We start from the raw sequence: 13,766 nt of genomic DNA, 5'->3' as shown, positions 1-13,766 counted from the left end.
ACTTCTTTCTCATAACTGAACTAGATTCAAATTTAAACCCTGTAATCTAGACTTGGAAGTCTTTTACCATCCCTTTTTTAAGATTAGATTTTTGTGAGCTTAGCGAAGACGGCATCATTATGAAGCTTTCCAGAACCCTTGCAGTCATCTTTATGAATATGGATTACTGTTCAGGGCAGATTAGTGAACACAGCAAAGTATGTATCAACTTCAGCAGTGTAATATCAGGAGAAATGGGAATTATGCCCACTTTTTGGTGTAATCCTCTGTGGAATCGTGAACTAGACTTCAAGGTACAGTACTTAAAATGAACATCAGTAAATCTCATGTGAACCATCTTCTATTCTGGAAAAATATTAGGATTTATGGTGGACAGGCAGTCATTGGTGTCACAAAATTTGAATTTCTTTTTCCTCACAAATGCTAGCGATTACAACATTTGCATATTTGTTTACATAAAATTAGTTTTAAGCAAAAGTGAACCAGTATAATTGTATAAAAGAAAATATTATAAAAAAAAACATTGATTTATTTTCCTACAGGATAGCTTCCCAGCCAGGTTTGGAGGGATTCATTTTGTCAACCAACCTTGGTACATCCATGCGCTGTACACAGTCATCCGGCCTTTCCTCAAGGACAAAACAAGAAAAAGGGTGAGAGAATTATTCTTTTTAATATTCTTTTTTTCTTTGGTCATTTACATTACATATAATTGTTAGCTGCTCTATTTATGTAAACGTTAAAATATGCTTTTCATATACACAACATTCACAGTGTCATACCATAGAAATAAGTTCAAACCACTGACCGATAAACAGTTAATGCTGCAACTATACAGTTAATATGAAAACACAACCAGGCAAATAACAATCTTGTATGTGTTGTATATTTAGATTTTCATGCATGGAAACAATCTGAACAGCTTGCACCAGCTGATCTTGCCTGAGATTCTGCCGTCCGAGCTTGGTGGCATGTTGCCTCCTTACGACATGGGCACCTGGGCCAGGACGTTGCTTGACCACGCGTATGACGAGGAGACGGACTACTGCCCCGAATCCTATACCTTGTCTGTCAAAGACCTGGAGAAAGATCTATCCCCCAAAAGCATGAAAAGGTTTGAAATTATTCATTTTTCTACACTGTGAAAAAATTCAAACGGAAAATGTACTGCTCATGTACATTATCCAGTAATTTTACGGAAATTTCCGTTGACCCTTAAAACACAAATTAATGCAATGTGGAATTAAAAACAACAACAACAAAAAAAAAATGGGGAAAATTCCTTCATATTTATACAGTATTGTGCCCTATTTTTACAGACTTTTTACAGAGTTTAGTGTTTTTTTTTTGTGTTTTTTTTAATCTCTTTTTATTTGAGTTTTTCTCATTGTATTGTTTTGCCTGTTGCCATCTTTATTTAAGTTTTATACAAATATAGTGGAAAAAGAAGTAATGGTGAGGGCAAGATCACCGCATTAAAACTTGCACTGCCTGCACAAACACCATGACTCAATGTCAGAGCATGTGTGCTAGCCACTAGATCATCTCCAAGATGTCTTAGTTATATATATATATATATATATATATATATATATATATATATATATATATATATATATATATATATATATATATATATAGTGCCCCAATTATTCTGTTTCTATTCTAAATAGCTGTTTGTGAATGTAAATTGTCTGCAAAGTTTCAAATATCAAAGTTTATTGAGAAGAGTTATTGTCAGAATCAATTCTGATCACTTCTAAAGGATGAGGACTCGGACTCGAATTGAAATGACTCCATCGTTACTGTTCATATCCCCAAGTGCTGAGGAAGCTTTCAGAGTTGAAATTCAGATATGGTAATGGCCGTTTCTTTTCTGACACATGCTGTATGCCGTAGACCAATCAAAACAGACTGGACCGTCTGACCAATCAGAGCAGAGTTGACTCTTGGGAAGGAGGGGTTTAGAGAGAAAAATTCTTTATCGAACCGTTTCAGAAACTTAAGAAAGCTCTGAAAAAAAATTAAAAGACCACTTAACATTGATTTCTCAATAACCAAAGATTTTTTAACAGTTCATTTTATCATTAGTTAGCAATAACAACACTGGTGCACTCTAAAACAAGCATGTGAGGTCACCTCACTGGCCGTATTATGTATGTTGTTTATTTCTGTTATGATTAGTAAATGAAATCACTTGGTGGCTTGCCATGGAAACAGCGTTTGCTTGCTTCCAGTCTTCACTCAAGTGGAATTATCAAGAGAATTGCACTGGATAACAAAAATAAGCAGCTTTGCTAGAGGCGTAAAGAAGCTACAGTGTTTGTTAAAGGAGTCACAGTTTAGCTGCATACTGTGTATTTTCTTGGTTCCAGTGCTTAGCAACCGACTCCCTAGCCTTATGATTAAATAGCTCTTTTTTGATCTAATAAGCATTTTTGGATGAGTTACAGTCTGTGTTTGACCGGGCAACTTGAGGAACTCTTGTTGTGCATTGTTTCACTGATCGAGAAAGGGTGAGGTGTCTCGACTTATTGGGTCATGAAATCAGCACGAGGGAGGGAAGTTTCTGCCGTGAGCTTCACTAAATGATGCACTGCCTGTGTGTGCAAGTGAAAACACATGATGGAGGTTTACCAGTGGCAAGCATCTCATCTTTTCTTGCTGCGGCTGGGACTGTACGTGTCCAGAGACGTTGGCTAACAAATAGCCTAGTTCGCAAAGGCTTATTTTGTGCTCATATTTGAAGCAACTGTTTGTAGTGTTCGCATTATCCCAAAGCATCCGGGGTGTGCAGCATTTGAAAGAAAGTAGGTCTTAGATGTTCTTCTACAGCTAAGATCAAAGTACTGTTACTTAAACAGCTTTGGCTATTAAACGAAGCCTCCCAGTCCGCACACAGCACATCTGTGTACATCTAGATACGGCGGAATCCTGCACTCATTGTTCTCTAGTGTTGTATTATTAACATAATTCATCATGTTTAGCTGTGGGAATAGTTAGCTGGTGATGATATATATTGCTGCTGTTCAATTCCAGCTATTCAGTTTAATGGATACAGGTCATATATTGGGGCTTCGGTTTACTGTGGTTAGAAACGATTCCCATTAGTCTGAATTAAATAATTTATTTGACCTTTAATTCAAACTGCGAAAGTTGACTTCAAACATAAACATGTAGATGTGTGATTTTATTACCCATAACCAGTCATCACTTGAATTGCTTGTGTGCATAGCATTCAACTGAACATATAACTGAAAAATGAAAAATTTAGCTTTTTTAAGTGAAAAAAAAAAGCATTTTGAGCAAGTGATGCACAAACACCTGCCACCCGGCCATCCTCGTGATATAAAAGATAACATGACTCATCAGATGCTCACGTGCCCACTGTTGGCGCTTTCGGCGGTGGACAGGGGTCAGCATGGGGATCCTGTCTGGTCATGCAGCCTCATACGCAGCAAACTGTGATGCACGGCGTATTCTGACACCTTCCTATCAGAACCAGCATTAACTTCTTGAGCAATTTGAGCTACAGTAGCTCGTCTGTTAGATCGGACCACACGGGTCAGCCTTCGCTCCCGGCGTGCATCAATGAGCCTTGGCCGCCCATGACCCTTTCGTTGGTTCACCACTGTTCCTTCCTTGGACCACTTTTGATAGATACTGACCACTGCAGACCAGGACACCCCAATAGAGCTGCAGTTTTGGAGATGCTCTGACCCAGTCGTCTAGCCATCACAATTCGGCCCTTGTCAAACTCGCTCAAATCCTTATGCTTGCCGATTTTTCCAGCTTCTAACACATCAACTTTGAGGACAAAATGTTCACTTGCTGCCTAATATATTCCATAAACTAACAGGTGCCATGATAAAGATAAAAACAGTTTTACTCACAATTATATATTAATATAAAAATAATATACACACACACACACCTGTCATAATGTTATACCTGATTGGTGTATATGTATAATTGCCTTCCTCATTAGTCTCTAGGACCCAGGGGATTCACGTCTCCCTCTTGGCCCCCTGTAATTTGAACACTAGTGTTTCAGGCTCAATGTGTATTAGAGATGAGCAATTCATTTGACTGCACTGACCACAGGAACTGTGAACTTGTCATATTCATACAAACATGATGCATCACCTCTGATATTTCTACTTGCAGCCAGTAATGAATCAAGCAACAGTGTTGAAGTAACTTGATTTCTTTGGGTGCTTTAAATATCCTCTTCCAGATTGTGCTGAAAACAAGTGAGTCCAGGAATGTCTGATTTTAAAAAACACCTCCCACATTTTTCAGAAGGGCACATTATTCAGAGCAATTAAAACCACACTTCGTCATTTTGTCTGCTCTGGAAAGGTCGCATGGACATCACTTTTTTTTCCAGTGTTTGCATCAGGTTGCTCTCGAATAGCACAGATTCTTGTGACGTTAGTCTTACAGCTTTTGTGCGCCGTTCTGTGATTTCTTAGTGGGGGGGGGGGGGGGGGAAGATAATAGAACAATGTAGTTCATTGTCCCCAAGAGATATCTTGTGTTATTGTGGTTGGTTAAATGTGTTGTAAGTGATTTCAGACTTTTCTTTGCTGTTTGCTGAGACAGGTGTGATTTCTCAAGACACCTATTTCAGTGATGTCTGTCAGGTAGTTTATTTTATGTGTGGCGTAAACATAACTTTAGTTTGGTCCTTTGGGGTCTTACTGTGAATCTTAGTAACTTATAACAGTATATTTTTTAAAGTCAACATAACAATTTGAATTATTTACTTTTTAAACGAAGGTTTCATTGTTCACGTTTGCTCACTGCATGTCTCTTTATATAAAAAAGGTTTATTTTTCGATAATGAGTGGCTTACCTCTATCATATCATAGCCCACTTTTCACAATCCACTCAAATCCCAGTGGAATCACCCTGTCCTACATTATTTCCTTCTCAATATTCAGTACATTAAATATATCAAAATACTGGAGTTAAATGCATTGTAAACTGATTGCTTTTGTTAAATCTGACAAGTTTCTGATAAAAAAAAACAGCTGTTTTTGTTCATGATTACAGTCAGGGTTCATAGAGTACATAAATGCGTCCGTCAGAGGAAAGTGCCCCAGATCTGCGCGTGATGAACGACAGCACACTGTCCTAAAAGCTTCTTATGTCTCTACGAGAGGGCTAAATCAAAAGTAGGCCAACACAGTGTACTAAGATGATGCATTCCATTACACATCCGTCGCTTTAAATGATTGTGACATGCACAATGCATCATTAATTTTGTACTTCATTGAGATTGTAGTGAACTGTGTGTGTACCTAAATGTGTCATTGGGGCCCAAATGTTTTATGTATATATATATATATATATATATATATATATATATATATATATATATATATATATATATATATATATATATATATATATATATATATATACATATATACATATATACAGTAGAGAGAGAGAGAGAGAGAGAGAGAGAGAGAGAGAGAGAGAGAGAGAGAGAGAGAGAGAGAGAGAGAAGAGAGAATGTATATATTATTAAAGGTGCACTATGTAGTATTTTTGCAGTAAAGTATCCAAAAACCACTAGGCCAGTGTTATATATTTTTTTCAGTTGAGTTCTTACAATATTCCAAATGTTTTCAACTATTTGTAAATTGTGAGAAAATTGCTATTTTAACCAAGGAGCCGGGACGTCTGAGGAGTCGCCTGTCAATTGCGTCAAATCTGCGTTACCCTCGGTTTCCGGTTTTATTCTGCAGAAACGCTTTACTCTTTGCAGTGTGAACAAATGTCACAGCAGCCACTGAGTGAACGCACAGAGTAACGTCATAACATAATTTTAAACACACTTAAATGTATCTAATATGATAAACAGAGCTGCATACCTCACACTCAAGACCGGAAAAGCAGAAATGGTGCCGGCGACTGTGTCCCGTCATAATGTGGGTGGGCAGCAGTGGCTCAGTGGTTCATGTAGGTTGTCTACAAACCGATAGGTTGGTGGTTCGATCCCCGATTCCACCTGACCAAGTGTCGAAGTTAGGTGTCCATGAGCAAGACACCTAACCCCAGCCGCTCCTGATGAGCTAGATGGTGCCTTACATGGCTGACATCGCCATCTGTGTATGAATGGGTGAATGCAAGGCAAAATGTAAAGCGCTTTGGATGGCCATAGGGTCAGTCAAAGCAGCACCAGGTAACTTTTCAACCTTCATAATATATTTTCAAGACTCTTGTGATGATACATCGACTTACAATAGGTTGAATGACACGTCTGCCATAGCCTGATGGGGTCTGTATCGTTTTTAATCGTACTTTTAAACTTCGGGTTTCGGGTAGTAACCCGAGAACAAAAAGAACTACAAAATTCGACTGCTTTACGGCATATACGTCACTTCCACCAACACCCACACTTCCTTAAATTCGGACGTGTGAGCCCAACTTTGTTCGTCGGATGTTATAGTCATGTCCAAAGCAGCACAGACAAATAAGAAAGAAAAGGTTTTGTTGGAGGAAAGCAATAAGAGGAAATGAAAAAGTGATGGGATTAAAGGCAGGACGAGGATCAACATTGGACCAGCGTTTGCTCGTTGGCGTGAGCTGAAGGAGGCGTGCCCGGCCGATGCTGTGATGCTTGTTATGGTGATTACCTACCACTCAAACATTGAACTGAAGTATCATATAGATTCTGTAAAACGGTAACCAGTAGACTACTATAATGACGCTGGCTTGTAAACGTGAGCATCGCAATTATTTGGCGTTTGAAAAAAAATAAAACCCATGAAATTATATTCATATGACATGCTGAAACATATGCCACTGACTGTACCTGGGATGAAGACATTTCACACGCGACGGCAGAAGAACACCTGCATGTAAACTCCTCAGTGTTCAGGGTAACGGTTAGTGCTGCACCAACCCGCGGGGCCGCTTTTATTTGGCCCGCCCCGCACCACTGTATATATTTTTACAACCCGCCCCGCACCCGCGACCATTAAATAGACATACGGGGTCCGCGGGTTATGAGACGACCCGCGCATTACTAGTTCAGGGCTATCGGGGTTGTCATGTCAACAAATGCACGCGCGATGGCATCCTCTGTTGTAGGATGACAGAGCTTACGACAGTCGTTGAGGACATTATTTTTTCCCAACTGTAGGGGGACCCCGAGGGTAAAAGTTACCAAGTGCTGCTTTAAAAGCGCTATATAAATGCAGTCCATTAAATAAAAGTCCTGCTGCTTGCAAGGTGTGCGTTTGTGTAACAATCCCTCCAGCGGCCTTGCTCAGCTCTTTCAACACTCGGTCCTGCTCTGCTTCATTCTACAGTAACGTTAATAACCGCATCCATCAACATGATTTCTGCCCGAGTCCTATTTTCCACTAGCTGTGAGGTGAAGACGACATGTCCCGAGATTCTGCACTTAAACTTAGCGTCATCAAACTACACCTTTGTTTTGAATAAGCGCCCTCTAGCGGACGGAAAAGATACATAGTGCAGCTTTAATGCATATATTATGTCATAAAAAATTTTTTTTTTATATGTTATTTTTATTATAATTTCATGTTTATTTCCATTATCATATTATCAAATTGTTTGCAAGTTTTATTTTAATGTCAGCAGCTATTTATAATAATAATAATAATAATAATCCAATAAAATATAATATAAATATAGTATAAATAAAATAAATAATTAATAAAAAAAACTTGACATTATAAATCTGTTATGTTTATTTCCAGGTTTAATTTATCTTGTAGCTTAGATTTTCAATTCTCTCTCAGGATTTTTTATTTCTCAGTTGTGCGTCTCGGAATACAGTTCCCGTGATGGCATTCATATTTTATATATCCCCACAGGTCCCAGTCAGTGGTGGAGCCAGGTGTCCTGAAACGACCAGAAAAAGTGAAAAGCGAAGAAGAGAACATGCAGCCGCTGCTTTCGCTGGACTAAAGGCTCTTAATTCCCCGGGCAACAAGGAAACGTCAAGCCCTGTATGCTATGGAGGAGTGCACCTTGTTCCTATAACTCCAGAGAAAAAAAATTACAAAGAAAGGAAGTGTTAAGAAGAGAAAGAACACACAAACAGCCTCCAGGAACACTGCAGAGCTGCCAGTTAAAGTGATATTTTTGAAGCAAAGAGCAAACAGCGGACGTCCGTATGTAATTGTCAAGTGCCAATTCAAATCTGTAAATACACTTCAGTTCTAGACGTGAGATCGAGGGAGTAATTGTGACATGAACCTGTAAAGACTGCTGTGAATATCCTGTGTGTGCTTCTCGTGGTTATTATGTAGAACGTGGTATTGTAGGATGGGTAATCATGCTTTTAAAGATCCATAAGCTTTGGGGTTTTTAACATTTTATAATGATGCGTCAAAGTCCTCCTCGGAAGTTCGTGTTCAGGAAGTCAGGTGAGTTCAAGTCACTTTCATCAGAGCAAGATGGTGGTGTACCTATTATCTACGCAAAAATTGAAGAGCAAAGACTGCGCATGAAGTGTGTTTCGCTTTTTTATGTTACGCCATCACAAAGTCGTAAATACAAGTGGTAAACTGAGGATTTTCTTTGAGTCTTGTGTTTACAAGTTGGGGTTGTGTCAGTGACAAACTTGGAGGAATACCACAATACTTAGGTCTAGAAGTATTTAGCAATTTCATTGTCAGGCTTTTTATTTGTATCAAAAAAGCTAACATTTTCTAGATGTAGAGTTCAATTTTTTTTGTGCAGTTAACTCTTATACACTATTCGTGGTGTCTTTTTGATCCGATATTACATTTTCTGAAATTAAAAGAAATGTTCTATTCCCTTCTAAATGGTATGAGACTTTATGTCATGGCTGACACTTGCTAGCTCTAGAAAAAAAAAATAATAATAATTGGAATGATATCTGGTCCCTCTCAGGATGTTCAGTGTCTCCTGACGCCCCAAATTGAAATTAATGGGGAAATAAAAAAACACACACACAGAGGTGAAGTGGCAACCCCATGGCACATACACAATGTAAAACACAGCTGCCCAAAAATCACCCATAGACATCAATGGGAGACTGTAAAAATACTATTTGTTACATAATTTGTCCAACAACAACAACAACAAAAAACTGTTACAAAGCTGACCCCCCCCCCCCCCCCCCCCCACACACACACACACACACACACACACACACACACACACACACACACACACACACACACACGCACACACCCAACCCACAAAATCAATCATAAGAAAGGAAAAATGGGCTGCCATAAGTTGCTCTCTGTTACATAATTTGTCCCTCCAAAAATCAGCTACAATGCAGAACACAAATGATGAACACAGAAATGATGGAATGACACCACAACACATCTACATATGCAAACACACAAATATAACACACATAAACCACATACATCCACATATGCAAACGCACAAATATAACACACATAAACCACATATATAAAAACCATGTTGGGGTTTGACTGTAATAATGTCGTAAGTGCAAAAAAAGTGATTTCAATACAAAGACTTCAAGACTTCAATACAAAACACTTTGAAAAAGAGTACTTTTTTATTGTTATAATAGCAACTTAATAATGTCTAAACATACATCTAAATAAAAAACATGGAAAAAGATGAAATGGGCCATATTTGAAGCCATTTACTGGCTGTGGTTGAAATTTCAAGTTATTTTAATTAAAAAATGTTTATTGTCTGATCTTCCATTAAACCATGGCACATTGTTATCTCCATGAATGGAAATGAGAAATGTGGCTCTTTTTTAAATTGAAATGTATATAAAAAGTTGTTTTTCTTTTATAAAAATTATATATAATTTAAAGAAAAATCTTAAATCCCTGTCATCCTGAAATGAATAGCGCATAAGAGAAGGTACTCTGCCATCTTGCTCTGACAAAAATGACATTGCAACTTCCAAGCTCGTAAATACGAACTTCCCAGGAGGACTTGAAGTCCCTATATACCCAAATCAAGAGTCGCTCAGGAGTATTTCGAAAGGAATGCATAGAGCTGTTGACATCAGCATCAGACAGGCATATGCTACTTCCATTAAAGAAAGCACCATCGTTCGTCCAGGTTTCAGTGTTTCACAGCAAATACCCCTTTACGGATTTTTCTAATATTATTTTACCACAAATTAAGCTGTGTTATACATTTAGTATTCTTATATCGAGTCACATATAGTAGGCTAGCTGATTCTTCACTGATGGCCTTGTTGTTTACACTATGTCGTAGAGCCGTAGAATATCGCTTTATTTCGTGACCATTTCCGTGGCATTTGTAGTCACACCAAGGACCAGATACAGTACAACAATCTCTCCAACTTCAGAGCCATTGGTTCTGAAGTTAAAGGAATAGTTCACCCCAAAAAAATTTATTCTATGTTTTTTTTCTCACCCTTGTGTCATTCCAAACCCGTATGGAGATCCGTCAAACATGAAAGGAGAGCTTTTAGCAGAATTTGAAGCAAGATTTGTCATCATATGAGTTTGGATCAACACGAGGGAGAGTAAACAAAGACAAAATAAAAACATTTGGCTGCACTATCCCTTTAAGGTATTTGTGAATCTGTTTTAAAGCGTTTTTCGAAACACTTTTTTCTGAAAACCCTTACGTACCTGTACTGTGCATGAGTAAAATGGAAGACGCTTCGACATGCGCCATTTCCGTCAGCCATTTATTTGCTTCTCGCCTCTTTTAAAAATCTGAAGTATGTACAAATTGACATAAATCTTTAGCAATGCTGTGCTGGAGTTGTCTGGCTATCACCAGACCAAGCTCAATTTAAGATGGAACATTGGTCTGGGGAGTCTGCTCTGTATTTTCTACTGCACAAGAGGTGTGATAAACGAGCATTATTCAAATGACTCTGTACGCAATTGGATAGTCCTTCAACCAATCAGACCACAAGAGGCGCGATCAACGACCCATCGCTTCTCTATCCGTCATCATGTTAAACCCGGCAATAGCGCGCCAGGTGGATAAGCCAGTCTGTGATTGGTTCCTGCAAGAGAGTAACAGAAGCAGTAGAAATGAATGTACAGGTTTTCAGACTGAGCTGCCGGTTGAAATCAAATCGCCGGCAGATCAGGCTGGGTTTTTCTCAGTCTAATGCTGGAGAGCAGCCAAAAAAAAAAAACACAGTACAGCGATGTCCACCATCTTGCTTTGGGCTGAAGAGGTCACATGGCTAAAAATGCGCCGTTGTTTTTACCATCAACACTGCAACCAATTGGGAGAGCGTTTTCAAAAAGCTTTGTTTTTCATTGACAGAGAAATGTCGTCTCAGTGTAGACGGAAGGCCAAACCGGATAGAAAGTGTGGATAAGGCCTAAAATCCTTGTTGACAATGTTAAACACTAACACAGCGCTTTACACAGAGCCATAAACAAGGTGTTGCTAATGCATGCTTCCACGTGGTTATCATGGTACGGTCAGCTTATGGTTTAGATTGCGTGAAAATAGTTTACTCTAAATTACTCAGCTGTTTTATAGAATGCTGTGTTGTCATTAGTCGTTTTGGCAATAGGATTTTACAGCGGTTTAGTTTCAAGCCTAAATGAGTAGATTTGGGCAAAACACGGATCATGTCACCATTTGATTTCAGGGATGTTTTTCTTTGTGTGTATGCGTAAGGAACAAGGGCAATATACATTTATAATGTACATTTAAAATATAAAGTACATAAAAATCTTCCAGGCTTCAGATTTTTCTCCATGGGAGCAAATAATTACACTCTCTTATGTTGAGCGAATGATACTTCCCGGAAAAAAATTACAATATAATCAAAACTTAAATAGATAAAGAGTCAAATTTAGAAATACTGTGGTTATCTTACTATTTTGTGTGGTAAATGTTAAATTCTGTGGGCACAGCTTCTGTACAGTGGCTCAGTTTGGTCCTGTTTTTATTTTCTTATTTCATAACAATCCACAAGTACATACATACATAAATGTTGCACATTTGGATCATTCTGAAACATACAATATAGACGCATTGACAGCATCTAAAACATACACACATTTAAGTTTGCACCGCTTTAGAAACAATCTTTAATATTGTATTTATATCTATCTATCTAAGTTTGATTAATACATCAAAATATGAAGAAAATATTTAAATTAAAAATATTAAATGTATATTTTTTCAATATTTAAGTATGAGGGAAGCACAAAATGCTATAAGGTGTATCTGATATATATATATATATATATATATATATATATATATATATATATATATATATATATATATATATATATATATATATATATATATATATATATATATATATATATATATATATATATATATATATATATATATATATATATAATTTGGCATACAAAAAAGCAAACTACAGCTACAGGTTTTTATTTTACTATGTATTACTCATATGAAAAAGCATATATTTACTACAATAGGTTATTTATCAGTTATTAATATATTATTGCTTCTTGGCGCTTGTTTTTGCATGTGTTCTTAATTTATTTGCATGACCTGGTCAAAAATAATTTTCAGCTTTTTCAAACAATTGACTATATATATATATATATATATATATATATATATATATATATATATATATATATATATATATATATATATATACAAAAAACATATAGTGTGTGCGTGCGTGCGTTCCTGTGCGTGCGTGTGCGCGTGTGTTTGCAATTTTAGTCATAATATACTATACATATTTGTGATGTCATTGATTACAATACAATCAGCCTATTAATTCCATGTGTTCATTATTCATGAAAATCTCTAAAGTTGTTTATATTAGTTATATTTTAAATGCTGTTAATACATTAATTATGTATGTTTCAGTGTTTACACAAACTAAAGACAAAACCTTGATGTATTTTTGTTTTTTTCATCTGTAGCTTCGGACCCTAAGTCTGTACCACTTACATCTATATCAGTCTTTTCCTCTTCACAACAAGCAGTTTATTTATCCAGATTGTAACTTTTTATATTTTGCTGACGACTTGTGTTAAGGAAGACGACGACTCACTGGGTTTCTAACATCTCGAGGAGCAAGAATTCTTTCTAAACACCTTGCTGTATCATCCTGAACAGAAACAGGGTAGACAAAATGTAAAATAATAATAATAATAATAATAATTTGGCTGTTTTGAATCTGAATGTATTTCCCAGATAGTGATGTCATACTACTTTGGGTTCAGAGAATGAATTATGTATAGCCATTATTACATTTCCTGAATCACGGGAGGATGTTCAGTCATAGTGAGCAGAACAGAATCAAACGACTGTATAAATTGTTTCAGTATATTTAGTAGAGCTGTGTTAATGCCATGATCAGTATTTTAATACATCTTGAATTTATTTGTATTTCTGTATATGTTTTTGATCATGCTGCATTATGAACAGCCTTGTTTGTATTTTAGGCAATTGGAATGTTGATCAATTTTTCTCCATTTTTCTAGCCTTGCTTTCTATGGATACGTACATGTATTGCCATTACAACCAAAGCAAACCTGGGTCAAGGAAAACGACAATTATCCCCAGTTTTTCTAAAGACTACAGGAACAATGCATTCGGTATTTCTTTGATTGTTGGCTTATCTTTTCCATATCACTTTGATTGTATAATAGGGTGTTAGTGCTGAGAAGCCCATGCAGTATAGAGGTATTATCATGCAGAACACTACATGTGGTTTAAAGGAACACGTTGAATGGAAGTAAATATGTGTATATGTCCTTTCAAAATGCTGAGATAAATTATGTAACTGAAACTAAACT

The 13,766-nt window shown here is 37.0% G+C and overlaps 1 protein-coding gene across 1 annotated transcript in view; it reads left to right on the top strand.

Moving 5' to 3' along the window:
* The window catches only part of clvs2 (clavesin 2), a 34,665-nt gene extending 22,473 nt beyond the window's left edge, over positions 1–12,192 (top strand). Inside the window, exons 3-5 of the mRNA XM_067417954.1 lie at positions 543–653; positions 894–1,114; positions 7,860–12,192. Of these exons, the coding sequence (XP_067274055.1) occupies positions 543–653; positions 894–1,114; positions 7,860–7,953 (426 nt within the window). The 3' untranslated portion in view covers positions 7,954–12,192. The remainder of the gene's footprint in view (positions 1–542; positions 654–893; positions 1,115–7,859) is intronic.
* The last annotated feature ends 1,574 nt before the right edge of the window (positions 12,193–13,766 follow it).

Source organism: Pseudorasbora parva, chromosome 15 (assembly GCF_024679245.1).
Source record: "Pseudorasbora parva isolate DD20220531a chromosome 15, ASM2467924v1, whole genome shotgun sequence".
Lineage (NCBI taxonomy): Eukaryota > Metazoa > Chordata > Actinopteri > Cypriniformes > Gobionidae > Pseudorasbora > Pseudorasbora parva.
The sequence above is the reverse complement of the archived record's forward strand: the minus strand, read 5'-3'. Positions and strand labels throughout refer to the sequence as shown.